We start from the raw sequence: 15,090 nt of genomic DNA on the forward strand, positions 1-15,090 counted from the left end.
ATTTTGTAATTATTTATGTTTCCACCATGAGGCCTAGTTATCCAGAAGCTCTCCTTGCAAAAATTACACTGAGACTCAGAATAGAATTTAAAAGATTCCCCTCAGAGATCTCATGGAACTCTACACTGGATTTTTTTTGTTTCCTCTCAAAGCTCTTTCAGTTCTATTTTGCCAGATTCAATTCCATGTATTATCTATGCCCACCACCTTAATATAGAGGCCAGTCCACAATTTTCTTTCAGTGTGAATTTAATCATTTCACAATATATACGTATGTCAAAACATCATGTTTCACATCTTAAATAAATACATTTTTATTGGTAGACTCTAATTCAATAAAGCTGGGAAAAATAAATTAAATTATTTCAAGTACTATTTTGAGTGTCAATTTAAAAAAAAAGGCCTAGGATATCATCCACAGTTCTTTATGCCAGAAACTCACCAAGCCTGGCCCCATTCCTATTCTGGGTTGGTGAGCACATCTTTCAGGACCTTGGTAAGCAGTTGTACTGCCTCATCTTAATAACTAGCATACTTCGCAGACACAATAAGGATGATCTGTGAATTTCTTGTAATTTGTCAAAAATTCTACGTTGCTTCTTTCTCTTTATATGAGTAATAGCAAGAGGAAGTTTCTCCTGGAGCTCACTTGCTAGAAATAGAATGGCTTTGTAGCGAGAATAATTGATCCCTTTTTACAGAGAAAAAGGCCCTTTTTTCCTTCAGTCATGTCTTTGTTTTGTAGGATACAGGACCTACCTTTGATCAAAATAAGCATACCATGAAAGTAAAAGAGTACCTATGAGACTTGTGGAAATGAACTGTTAAAATGAACTGTTAAACGTCTGTGTAAATGTGAAGGAGTTTTCCCCAGAATAATTCTAAGAAGTTTTGAAAGATAACATTATTGTAGCATTTGTCTTTAATTTCAGTGTGTTGCAGTAAAAGGTTTTGGAATACTGCCCTAATAAACTTTGTCCTAAATGAATTAAGAAATTTATGACCAAAAGATATGGTTAACTTTTTGGCTATTATCATCTTCTCTATTAAATACTAATAGATAGAAGAAATCAATTTAAAATACTCCTTACAGCATAGAATGTAATAAATTATATGCATACCATTTAGAAAATAAATAGAAGGATCAAAAATCCACATTAAACATATCCAAACAGATTTATTAGGACAGATAAGTGACTTTTTAAAAGACTAGTAGCAATGACAATGATTCTTGAAAAATACATGCCTCTAAAACAACAAAGATAAAGTTAACTAATATCATATTCATTTATTCAATAAGTAATTATCTACTATGTGTAAGATATTCTTCAGGTGCTAGGTACACATCAAATCCAAGATGTCAGACAGTGTGTAAGGATAATAAATACATAAAGAAAAATATAAAATTGTGTTATGTATGATTACAACATAGATTAAAATAATAGCGTTTGGTTTACTTTAGAGAAGAACTTTCTGAACTTTCTGAAGAAGCGACAGTTGATCTGTAGTCTGCTTATCAGATACTATGCTAAGAAAAGAATCATATTTTCTGCATAAAAAGTGAGTATCTGTGGAGCATAAAGTACATATTAGTCACTCTGGAGTTATAAAACTGCAACAGTGTCTCTTCTCTACAGGAGCTTGAAATATAGTAGCAGAGACCTGGCATTTACACACAGGTCTAATATAAGGTAATTTGCTTAAATAAGGTTACTCTAGTTTTCTCTCACTATGTTCCAATCCTATTATGAAAGTTCTCCATATTTTAACACTTTTAATCCTCCAAATGCATTATGAGGTAGCCTTTACTATTATATATAAGCAAACTGAGACAAAAGGACTAAGTTTCCCTTGTCAAAAATGTAATAGTTTGCCAAATTTGGGGTTAAATACAGCTTACATTCTTAACTTCTATGATAAGGAATGAATGTTATGACATGAATGCAATACTACAAAATCATAAAAAATAGGTTTCTGGCTGAGATGATCTGAGAAGGTGGCAAGGTGTATTTGTTCAAAGGGAAGCTGTTCATTATGTATTCAAGGAAATATGAAAGGAGTTATCTTTTGGAGATGTTTCCAAGACAACAATGACAACAATCACATTGATATTAGATTGGCAACACAAGTGGCAATGGTGGCTTAGATCATAAAAGACCCTGTGGAGTCCACCTAGAAATTTCTCTTGGGACTTTTGCTATATATCCACAAAGTGTTAATCATGCCTCTTCTTTAAAAAAATCTCCAAATAAAACTTCAAATGTATATATATTTGAAGATTGTTTAAAGAAGTGGCCTGGTTATAATATTAACACACCAATACACACTAACATATGTTAGTGTATCTTATAATATTAACATACCCATGTGTTATGTTTAAGCATGAAAAAAGGAGAGGCATGGTTATTCAGCAAAAATAAAAGAACATATTAATGAGCAAATGTCTTATGGAGATACATTCATTCTAAAAAGCAATCAAGAAAATGGCATTTTAAAATGTAAGTCATGTTTCAATAACATTGACAAAGAAGAAAGAAAGGAAGGGCAGGAGAAGGAATAGAGGGATGGTCAGGAAAGAAGGAAGAAGGGAAAGAAAGACCTCCAGCATCTCAAAAATGTGGAAAGCAGCAATCTTCACATAGGGGAAATATCTGACAAATATATTTAAAAACCTGTTAAAATTTCAGGTCCTTCAACAAAACAAGTTTGCTTCGATGAGGTAAAAACATGTATAAATGTTTAATGAAATGATTTTAAAATGTATAGATGACTATCATAAAAACAATTAAAATGCAAATACACTTACTGATGTAAAAATACACTAAAAATGAATTGAGTTGAAAAATTATGTATATAGACTTTGTGTTTTGCCTGTAAATGGAAATATATTTTTGTCAGAGTCAGGTTTATTCGAAGCTAAGACTTTATTTTAAAATGTAATAAATGTCTGCTAATTCAACCTTTTCTATTTCAATTTAATATATAACACTATGCCACTTTTATTCTATTAATATAAGAAACATGTCAACTTTAAAATTGCTGTAAGTTTGAATACATTTATTAAGGTATATCTGTTTTGTCTAGTTTAAATGAAATCATTTTTCATATTTTTAAGTGTATTCTCTACAATTTAGGCATGATTGATTTTGATTTTTCTAGAATTGATTTTTTTATTGCTTTTATTTCTTTTAAAAGTGTGCAAGAGAAAGTGATTTGTACAAATATATTGTTTAGCTCTCTGTTGTATTTTTTAATTAATATGTTTATACTGAGTTAATTATAGATTCACAGCCTGTTGTAATAAAATATCAGAGAGATCCTAGGAATGCTTTATCCATTTTCCTTCCTGATAGTAACATCTTGCAAAACTGTAATACAATATCACAACCAGGATTTTGACATGGGTACAGTCAAGATATGAGATATTTCCATTCTTCAGAGGATCTTTTGTATTGAGCTTTTATAAGCATACCCATATCTCTCCCTTGATCTGTCCCTAACCCTTGGCCTGTCCCTATTCCTTGGCAGCCACTAATCTGTTATCAATTTCTATAAATTGGCCGTTTCAAAAATGTTATAATGCTAGACTATGCAGAGCTGGGCATGGTGGCTGACACCTGTAATCCCAGCACTTTGGAAGACTGAGGAGGGTGGATCACTTGAAGTTGGGAGATCAAAACCAGCCTGACCAACATGGTGAAACCTTGTTTCTACTAAAAGCACAAAATTAGCCAGGCCTTGTGGTGGGCACCGGTCAACCCAGTTACTTGGGAGGCTGAGGCATGAGAATAGCTTGAACCTAGGAGGCAGAGGTTGTAGTGAGCTGAGATCAAGCCACTGCACTCCAGCCTGGGCCACAGAGTAAAACTCTATCTCAAAATATATATATATATATATATATATATATATATATATATATATATATATATATCTATATATAGGCTATGCAATAGGTAAACTTTTGGGATTGGCTTCTTTCATTCAGCATGATTTAATGATAATTCATCTCAGCTTCCCATATATTAATATTTTCTTTCATTTCATTCCTTAGTAGTATTCTATAGCATGAATGTATCATAGCTTGGTTTACTATACACATGCTGAAGGACATCAAATTACTTCTAATTTGGGGCTATAACAAAGTTTTTTTCATTTAGAAACATTATATAAATGGAATCATGCAGTATATGACCCCTTGAGATTGGCTTTTTTTTTCCACTTAACATAGTGCCCTTGAGCTTTTTCCAGGTTGTTACATATGTTACTAGTTTGTTTTCTTGATCCCTGAGTAGTGTTCCGTGGTACATATGAATCACAGTTTATTCAGTCATTGGCCATTTAAGGACAGGATTGTTGCTAGATTTTGGATACTATGAATATTAATAAAACTGCTATGAACATTTATTTAGGTTTTGGTGTTAGGTTAGGTTGTCATTTCTCTAAGACAAAGGCCTGAAAGTGCAATTGCTGGGTCATATGGTAAGAGCATTTTAATTTTATAAGTAATTGCCAAATAATTTTCAGAATGACTATATCATTTTATGTTCTCACCAGCAATGTATGAATGATTCAATTTCTCCACATTCCTGTCAGCATTTGATATTATCATGGTTTTATTTTTAAATATTAGCCATTCTGATAGGTGTGCTAGAATAGCTCATTGTGATTTTAACCTCCTATTTTCTAGTGATTAATGAAGTGCAACATCTTTCTTGCTTATTTGCCATCTGGATATCCTGTTGGGTTAAACGTATATTCAATTCATTTTTTCCCATTTTCTGACTGGATTGTTCATTTTTATCTGGTGAGGTTTTTGAGTTGTTTATATATTTTAGATAAAAATCTTTATTTGAATAAGAGGTTTGCATTTATTTGTTTCCCAGACTGTAGGTTATCTTTTCAATTCTCTTAAGAGGGCCTTTCATGGAGCAAGGGTTTTTCATGTTGATGAAGTCCAATTTATCACTGTTTTTTCCTTTTATGCTTTGTACTTTTGGTGTCAAGCCTAAGAAGTCTTTGCCTAACTGTGGTTACAAAGATTTTCTCCTACTTTTCACAAAAAGATAGTCTTATATTTTGCATTGAAATACAAGATACATTTATTTATATTAACTTTTGCATAAGGCATGAGGTTAAGGTCAAGACTTTTTTTTTTGGCCTATGGATATCTTGTTGCAGCGATACCATTTGTTTGAAAAGCTATGCTGGATGGATGTGGTGGTTTATGCCTGTAATCCCAGAACTTTTGGAAGCCAAGGTGGAAGGATTGCTTGAAGCCAAGATTTCAAGACCAACCTTGCCAACGTAGTGAGACCCTTATTTCTACAATAGTTTTTTAAAAAAATAAATTAATCAGGTGTGGTGGCATGAACCTATAGTCCCAGCTATTTAGGGGACTGCAGTGAGAGGATCTCTTAGCCCAGGAGTTTAAGGCTGCAGTGAGCCATGATTATGCCACTGTACTCCAGCCTGCATGAGAGAGTAAGATCCTATCTTCAAAAACAAACAAACAAGCAGAAGGTGATGCTTTCTGCATTGAATAGCTTTTGTGCCTTTGCAGGAGTCTAATGTTAGGTTCTCTGGTCTGTTCTATTGATTTATGACCCATTTTTCCACCAGTACTACACTCTCATGATTATATAGCAATATGGTAAGACAATATTATTCTTTTTCAAAATTGTTTTAGATATTCTAGGGCCTGTAGCTTTCCATAAATATTTTAGAATGAGCTTGTCAAAGTGTAAAAATATGAAACAAAACAACAACAACAACAACAAAATTTGTTGGGATTTTCATAGGAATATCACTGAACCTGTGAATCAATTTGAAGAGAAATTACAGCTTTATTATGTTGGCTCTTCCTATGAGTATGGTATACCTTTACATTTATTTGGTACTTCTTTCATTTCTTTTATCAGCATTTTGTAATTTTAGTGTATAGATAATGTACGTGTTTTGTTCAGTTTGTACCTAAGTATTTTATAATTTTTTTGGAAAAATTATAAATGGTATTGTGATTTTAATTTTGGTTTTGATATGTTCACTGTTACTATTTAGAAATGTGATTCCTTTGTCTGTGTGTGTCTATGCATGTGCTACTTTCATATGCTACAACCTTGCTTAACTCTCATATTAGTTCTACAAAACATTTCTACTTTGCAAACTACTTGAAATTTTCTACATAGATAATTGTATCATCAACAAATAGAGACAGTTTTTCCTTCCTTTCCAATTTGTGCCTTTTATTTCTTTTTTACTTGATTCACTGTAGTTTTATGTTGAATGAGAGTGACGAGAATTGCCTTTTCTTGCCATGTTCTTCACTTAAAGTGGAAACACTAAATATTTCAACATTAAGGATGATATTACCTCTAGGTTTTTAAATATATCTTTATCAAGTTGAGATTTTCTTTCTACTGAAAATGTACTGAGTTATTATTATTACTATAAATAGATGCTAGCTTTTCTCAAATGACTTTTCTGCATCAATTGATACAATCATGTGATTTGCCTTCTTAGCCTGCTGATATGTTGGATTACATTGATTTTTTTTAATATAGAACCAGCTTTGCAGATTTCTAATAAATCCCACTAAATCCAGTGTATCATTTTTTAAAAACATTGTACATAGGGTGGATGCGTTCCTCTTCTTGCTTTCAGGAACGTCCGACTCTGTCTAGGGAGTCCTTTCACCACTGTACTTTCTCAATAAACTTGCTTTTACTTTGCACTGAATTCTTTCTTGTGTGAATTCCAAGAACCCACTTTTGGGGTCTGGATTAGGACCCCTTTCCTGTAACACTTTTACTTTAAATTACCTATGCTGTAAAATTTGAAATCAATTATTTGTAAAACACCATAGAGTTGGTTTGTGATTTTTCCCTCCACTCCACCAATGTCTGACTTTAATTGGTATTTCTATACTATTTTCATTTAACGATAATGCTATGTTGTTATAACTTAATACTTACACTTAATACTATGATGTTATAACTTAAAACTGCTATTTTGTGTTTTCAATTTATTTTCACTGTGTGTTATTCCTCTGTATCTCTTTTATTACCATTAAAATGAAGTATTAACTCTGTCTTAATTTTGTTGCTGTAGTGGAAGATCACAGAGTGGGTAATTTATAAACAATAGAAGTTTACTTGGCTTGCAGTTCTGGAGACTAGGAAGTCCAAGAAAGTGTCATCCATATTTGGTGCCATCATCCATGGCACCAAATGCATCATCCCTTGATGAAGGTGGCAGAGCAAGAGAGTGTGAGACTGAGAGAGGAAGAGGCCAAACTTATCCTTTTCATCAGGAATCCACAACTGTGATAACTAAATCTCTTCCATGATAACAGCATTAGTCCATTCATGAGGACAGAGCTCTCATGATCTAATCACCTGATAAAGTCCCACCTTTAAATACTATTACCCTGAGGATTAGGTTCCCAACATATGAACTTAAGGGAACACATTCAAACCGTAGCATTCTTTAATATTCTCTTAGTTATTAATCATTTGTTTACTCTGTTTTCAGTCTCATTTCTCAATTTTTTTCATATATTCTATTGATAATACAAAATTACCATAAGCTTCTTTATGTCCCATACCCTTATCTGATTTAGCAGATCTTGTCTTTGCTAAAAATATCCTTCCCAAAATTTTCATTTTGGCCACATTGTACTTACTCTTCAAGATTTAGCATTGTACTTTCTGTTATAGAAGATATGCTCTGCCCAATTTTCCCCAACCTTGAAACTTTGCCCCAAACCTTGCTTTTTCTTAACTAAGAGTCACTTACCTAAATCTTTTATCTCATGTATTTCTCAATTATGAAACCCATTGTTGCATTTTGTAATTATTGGTTTACTTATTTGTCCCCCATACCAGATTCTGAACCTTTTGAGATCTGGGTTTACATTATACTCCTCTCTATATTCCTGTTTCTTAGCCCTATATCTGACATACAGAATTCACTTGTTAAATTCTGGTTATATAACAATGTTAAAATACTTTGCATATGATTTATTTTAGTGAAAATATGTCAATAAAGATATTTTATTATTAATTTTAAAATTCTCTACTTAGAAAATGAAGTGTTAACAAACACTAAAGAATTTCTAACTATATGTTCAGTACTGCATTGGGTAGGGTTTGAAAATACATAAGAAGAGAAATCTACTCTCAGGTTATAGTAATCTGTTTGGTCAGGCATGCTTCCACCATAAAATAGTGCAAACTATCCAAAAACTAATTGGGATTCAATGGAATGGTGGGTCAATGAGCTTTTGCACTAATCAGGAAGGAAAGATAGGAAAAAGTGTGAGTCTGAAAGCAATACTGTCCAAGCTATAATTTTAAATTGCTCATGGATATTCAAATCTTTTATTATTGCCAAACCAGTTTATTCGTAGTTAAGATGAACAGTAAAACAGAGGAGGGTAGCCAGAGAGTAAAAGAAGTTTTACTATGTAAACTTAGAAAAGTTAAACTTTCATGCACTGCTTTTCTCTTTTCTTACAAAAATTGCGTATTGAATAAAATTATATCTATTTGTGAAGGTTATGAATAAAATAAGGAACAAAACTCTAGGTCTTATAAAAATAGAGGATCTTTGAAAAATAAGCAGAAGCACTATCAGTCTGCTTATAACACTGAAAGAAATATTTTCTCATGATAGAAAACAATATACTCTAACATTTTTAATCCAAAATACTTTTATGGGCAAACTTGTCTGAACAGTACTCTCCTGAAAGCCCATAAACCCCTCTGAGATACTCTCATATTAATGAGTTTTAATGGTGCCTTTGAATAATACCTAGATGACTACAGCACTACTTAAAAGAGAAACACACCTCTCACACTAATTAGAGTTCTTGAATGACATTGAAAGAGATAACTGGTTAAATCATTTTCTGCAGCACCAGATTTAATTGACATAGATATAATGCCAGTGATAATCTTATGCAATTGCAAGACCAGGAGTTTAATATATCTGGCAGTAAGGCAGGGATTTTCTTTCTCTGGCAGTGCTGAACAAACCTCTCTAATCCTTTTCCTTTAGCTTTCCCTTATTTCTAGGCTTAAGTTTAATAAAAGGCTAAAAAAAAATCAAGATTCCTCTAGGCTTCTCAAAGCTCAAGCATAGAGAGAAAAAGATGTTATCTCAGGGAGGTTGTGGCTCAGAATCATTAAAAAGACTAATGGCAGGATCACAGGACTAAGTTTACAATTCCCTTTGTATATCGCAGAAGCACCCTCTCTTGTAGTAAACACTTTATCTACTTTCATCTTGCTTCCAAATTGCCAAAACGGAGGCAAGAGTCCAAGAGGGATTGGATGATTATAGTTTACAAGGTGCTCAAAATGTTTCCTTGAATGTTCAATTTGGCTTACCTATGATGCTTGTTTATTCATTTACAAGTTATTCCAAAGCCTTGCTATATAGAACTAGGATATTTTGACAAAGTGGACTTCCACAGCATGTTTTCTGTAACATTTAATGTTTTACAGTTTAGAACTGTCATGTTCTATAGAAGTCAGCATCTTATGGCCATTTGGCAGAAGTGATAAAAAGCATAATATTTATGAAATTCTCCGAAATAGGCCAAATGATTTTCAGTGTAATAATCCAATTTTTTTTTACTTTGTTTTAATTATAAATTATGAAGAGCAGAACTCAGGCAGATCTGAAGCCTGAATCTTTCTGCCCCTGGGACATTCCTGCTTTCCATGTTTGTTTTATGCTTTCTTTTTAACTTCTTGAGCAGAATGGCTCATTTATAATGTTCTTTCTTACTTGACTTTTGATCAGTATTATAGGTGGTCATATACAGTGTTCTCATTTTCATTGTTTTCTAAAGCTTATGTAATTGTGGGTTTTTATTAACATTTAGACCCCAAAATTATTTAATGGAATATATTTTTCATGTGGCTATTTTTTTCCTTTATACCTTTGTAAACCATATTTTAGATTGAATGCATGATGATCATAAAATGTATCCTTTGAAAAGTATAGGATTATTTTACCAATAAAAATGAAATAAAAATTACCCGGAAATTGTTAAATAGATCAATGTAATTCCATATAGTAGCGTAATATGCGACTATTAGAATTTATGGCATATGAGAACATTACCAAGTTATATTATTTAGTGAGAAAAGTAGGTTAATAGAATATACAAATAATGTTCACAAACAATATATCTTATTTTTTAATAATTCCCCAAAGGATAAAAAAAGATGCAATCACATTAAATCAAATTTTAATTTGAGGACACTACATAGCATCAAAATAAAGAATACAGTGTGATATAATCTTTAAATTAGATATAATTCTGATTCTTCTTCTTCTCTCTTTTTTTTTTAATGTAGGAAAGGAGAATGGTTTGAAAATGGTAATGAGGAGAAAGAATGACACTGACACCAGCTCCAGGTCCCATGGAATGAAATCTATGGTAAGTAGTGTTAACTAGGGTCCTTAGAAGAGGTTCAGACTTACATTCGAACATAAAGATGAAAGAAGTATTTCGAGCACAAGTATGAGATATTTAACTGTTAATGGAGCATAAATTTCAAATGGCATCCAGAAACTATTTTAGAATTTGAGGAAGCATTAAAAAGGAGACAGAATAGTAGCTATATAAAGATATATGATCATTCATGTAAAGAATACAAGCTGTTACTAGGAATATGAGCATTTTCTTGGGACTAAATTAATGAGATAAATATATCTAGCTATATATCTATCTAGATAGATAAATTATAGATATATACATAGATAAAATAGATATGTATAGATATATAGATATAGATATAGAGAGAGATTAATTCTGGTGAGTTTAAGGCAGTGTTTGGGTCAGGGTGAAAGAAAGGAATAGATAGCTCTTTACTATAATACTTGGGTAGACAGTGAGCAAGTAATGGTCTTACACCCAGGGTGTCAGTTCACTCTGACTTCCTGTTTAGGGAGAAGATATCTTATTCCAGATACGTACACTATCTTGATAGCTTGCAGAATTCTGTAGAAGGTATGTATGACACCAATCACAAGAACACTTTTATTATCAGAAAGTTATGACTGTGGGTGTATGCACATTTGTGTGTATGTGAAAATGTCTACGGACACGTAATTTCTCTTTCTGTCTGGTTTTGCTAGATAGAAGTGATGCATGAAAAGTCTGTTTTTTTGCCTCAGAAATCTCTGAAATATTATTTTCTGTCTTTTCTTCCATATGCCCTTAAAAAAAAAGTAGCCTAACCATATAAAGAATTTGATCGCAATTGCTAAAGCTGTAGAGTCTAGAGGACATGTAACTCATGAATGTCTGGAATTAAAATCTCAAAAGAATCATTAACTTTTTAATACTCACTTGAAATCCTGCCTTTATGAGATTTTTTTCTATTGAAATACTTTTGTGTATTCTGTTCTTAAGGGGAAGAATTTGCCATCTTGTGTTTTTGTCCTCTGTTGATGTAACTGAATCTAATGCTTGCATGTCTTCGTGAATTTGTTATGCGTATGAAGGTTACATTTTGGCTTAGGCATCACTGGGCTATTAATTTCTTGTGTGGTCTTATGAAATGTTTGCATATGATCACAAATCCTTCACTGGTAATGTTTATTTTTAAAAAACAAAAAATATATCAGGGATTTTTCTTTTTTTTGGAGGTAGGATTTTTTTTACGGACTTCGTTCTTGCTTCTGGAATGCCAAATTGGGAATCATCCAGTTGGCAACCACTTTTTATTACTTGAATAAATATAGAAAAATTGTGCTTTGTTTTATGCCAGACATTATATTTTTTCTTAAATGGAATGACTTATTCATTGATTCACAAATTACATATTGAGTTTCTGCTATGTGCCAGGCAGAGTTTACAGTGTCTGGAAGGAATGGTAACTAAAACAAACCATAATGCTTGCTGATGTCTAGCTTATATTAAAATGACGAGATGAGGGAATAATATAAATTAAACAATATAAATGTAAAACAACTAAATATAATGATTAGAATATGGTACGTGTTACGGAAAAAATAGAGTTGGTTGAAGGGAATCAAGAGTATGAGAGTGATAAGTGGGTTGCAATTTTACATAAGGCTGTGGGCTCAGGTCTTACTAATCAGGTGATATACATGCAAATATTGGGAAAGCAATACAGAGAGAGGGAACACCCCAGTGCAAAATGCTTGAAATGGGATGGGACTTGTGTGTTTGAGGAAAAACAGAGAGGTCATTATGATAGGAGCTATATAAGCAACATAGAAGGAAATGAGGCCACAGAGCTAACAGGAGTCAAACAATTTTGACCATTATAGGCTATTTTAAGGACTTTCCATTTAATTCTGAATAAATAAAAAGAGACAGCATTGAATGACTTGAACAAGAAAGTAGCAATGTCTGACCTCTATGTCATAATGGATAAATAACTCTGACTTCTGTTTTGATAATAGACTGGTAGGGGCAAGGAGATGAACCTAGAGGCTATTGGATCAATCGATAGCAGAAACAAAGATGGCTTGGATCAGAATTGCAGTGTGTAGATAATGGTTGAATTATAATGTATTTTTTTAGTAAAGCCAAGAGAAATTCTTGACAGATTCGATTTAATATGATAGAAAAAGAGTCAACAATGACTGAAAGCTTTAGTCTGAGCCATTAGATGAAAGAAGTTGTCATCTGCTGAAGTAGAGATGATTATGCTTTGTGTGTGTGAGTATGTGTGGGGGTGTATCTGTGCATATTTGGGATATCTATTAGGTATCTTAATGGAAATGTAGCAAGTTGAATATATGCATCTGGACTTAAGGAGAGTGACCAGCCTGAAGATAAAGCTTTGAAATTCTAGGCACACATTTGACTATAAAGCCATCTAACTGAATAAAATGATGATTCAGTGAATGTGAGCAGAAAAGAGAAGAAGGCCAAAGACTGATCTCTAGTATCTACAACACCAAGATGTTGGAAACAGAAAAAGAATTCAGCAAATAGCCCTAAAAATGAGAGACTGGTAAAGTAGGAGGAGAAAAGAATTGTGTGATACCTTGGAAGCTGACTGAAAATGAATTAAAAAGGAGGCATTTGTAGTAACTTAAATGCTCATAATGGTACATTACATAAAATGTGAGGCTGGTGGTAATAGTAAGGAAATTAATTTAGGATGAGGCACAGGCAACTTAGAGTTAGGAGGTCCAGAGTGGAAGAAAATGGAAAGGAAAGCATGAATATCTGTATAAAAAATAATAGTATATCAATATAGTATATCAATAGTATATCAATATATTTGTGACAAATACATCTTATCAGTGTAAGATATAATGTCCTTCCATCCCCCAAAAATGTCTACCTCCTAATCCCCTAAATCTCTGAAACTGTTACCCTACATGAAAACAGGGAACCTACAGATATAAATTAAGGGTCTTGAGATGGAGAGATTATTCTGGATTACCTAGATGTGCCTAATCACAAGAGTCATTATAAGAGAGGCAGGAGGCTCAGAGTTATCAATGTGATGATGAAATTGAGATGTGTGTGAGTGTGTGTAAGAGAGATTGGAAAGTGCTACTCTGTTGGCCTTGGAGGTGGAAGAAGGGAGCTATAAGCTAAGAAATAGAGATAGCCTCTAGAAGCTGAAAAAGGCAAGGAAGTGGATTATCTCCTACAGCAAGGGTCCCCAATCCCCAGGTGGCAGATTGGTACCAGTCCGTGGCCTGTTAGGAACCTGGCTGCACAGCAGGAGGTGAGTGGCAGAGACCCAGCATTACTGCCTGAGCTCCGGTTCCTGTCAGATCAGCGGCAACATTAGATTCTCACAGGAGCCCGAACCCTACTGTGAACTGAACATGCGAGGAATCTAGGGTAAGTGCTCCTTATAAGAACCTCACTATCTCATACCAGTTAGAATGGCGATCATTAAAAAGTCAGGAAACAACAGGTGCTGGAGAAGATGTGGAGAAATAGGAACACTTTTACACTGTTGGTGGGACTGTACACTAGTTCAACTATTGTGGAAGACAGTGTGGCAATTCCTCAAGGATCTAGAACTAGAAATACCATTTGACCCAGCCATCCCATTACTGGGTATATACCCAAAGGATTATAAATCATGCTGCTATAAAGACACATGCACACATATATTTATTGTGGCACTATTTACAATAGCACAGACTTGGAACCAACCCAAATGTCCATAAATGACAGACTGGATTAAGAAAATGTGGCACATATACACCATGGAATACTATGCAGCCATAAAAAACGATGAGTTCATGTCCTTTTGTAGGGACATGGATGAAGCTGGAAACCACCATTCTCAGCAAACTATAGCAAGGACAAAAAACCAAACACCGCATGTTCTCACTCATAGGTGGGAATTGAACAATGAGAACACGTGGACACAGAAAGGGGAACATCACACACCGGGGCCTGTTGTGGGGTGGGGGGAGGGGGGAGAGATAGCATCAGGAGATATACCTAATGTAAATGACGAGTTAATGGGTGCAGCACACCCACATGGCGCATGTATACATGTGTAACAAACATGCACATTGTGCACATGTACCCTAAAACTTAAAGTATAATACAAAAAAATAAATAAAAATAAAGAACTTCACTAATGCCTGTTGGTCTGAAGTGGAAAAAGTTTCATCCCCAAAACATCCCCCCTACAACTCCAACCCCATCCATCTGTGGAAAAATTGTCTTCCACAAAACCCATCCCTGGTGCTGAAAATGTTGGGGACTACTGCCCCAGAGCCTCCAGAAGAAACACAACCCAGCAGACAAATTGATTTTACTGCTTCTAACCTGCTTTAAGGCAAGACATTTCTGTTGTTGCAAGCCTCTAAGTATGTTGACATTTGTTAGAGTAGGAATAGGAAATTGATATAGTTTTGATAATGGAGAAAACCGAATGTGGATCATATGGGAATATCTGGGTTATCTTTGTAATAATTCTGTTAATCTAAAATTGTCCCAAAAATAGAAAGTTAAAAACAAATTTCAATAATTGAGCTGTATGACATAAAACCCAGCACCTGGGGTAACAGCTTACAGGCCTCTGACATATTATAGCCCTTAGAACATATACTTAGCTT

General features: G+C 33.7%; 1 protein-coding gene across 9 annotated transcripts in view; it reads left to right on the forward strand.

Moving 5' to 3' along the window:
- Positions 1 to 15,090, forward strand: part of LOC134807808 (breast carcinoma-amplified sequence 4-like) — a 145,141-nt gene that overhangs the window by 69,668 nt on the left and 60,383 nt on the right. For 4 of the 9 annotated variants that reach the window (XM_063788996.1, XM_063789001.1, XM_063788998.1 and 1 more), the window contains 2 exons: positions 1,463 to 1,560; positions 10,368 to 10,450. In XM_063788996.1, coding sequence (XP_063645066.1) covers positions 10,388 to 10,450 — 63 coding nt within the window. In that variant the 5' untranslated portion in view covers positions 1,463 to 1,560; positions 10,368 to 10,387. Of the gene's footprint in view, positions 1 to 1,462; positions 1,561 to 10,367; positions 10,451 to 13,678; positions 13,853 to 15,090 lie in introns of all 9 variants that reach the window. The other 5 variants (XM_063788999.1, XM_063789000.1, XM_063788995.1 and 2 more) reach the window with 2 other exon arrangements.

This window comes from Pan troglodytes, chromosome 12 (assembly GCF_028858775.2).
Source record: "Pan troglodytes isolate AG18354 chromosome 12, NHGRI_mPanTro3-v2.0_pri, whole genome shotgun sequence".
Taxonomy (NCBI): domain Eukaryota; kingdom Metazoa; phylum Chordata; class Mammalia; order Primates; family Hominidae; genus Pan; species Pan troglodytes.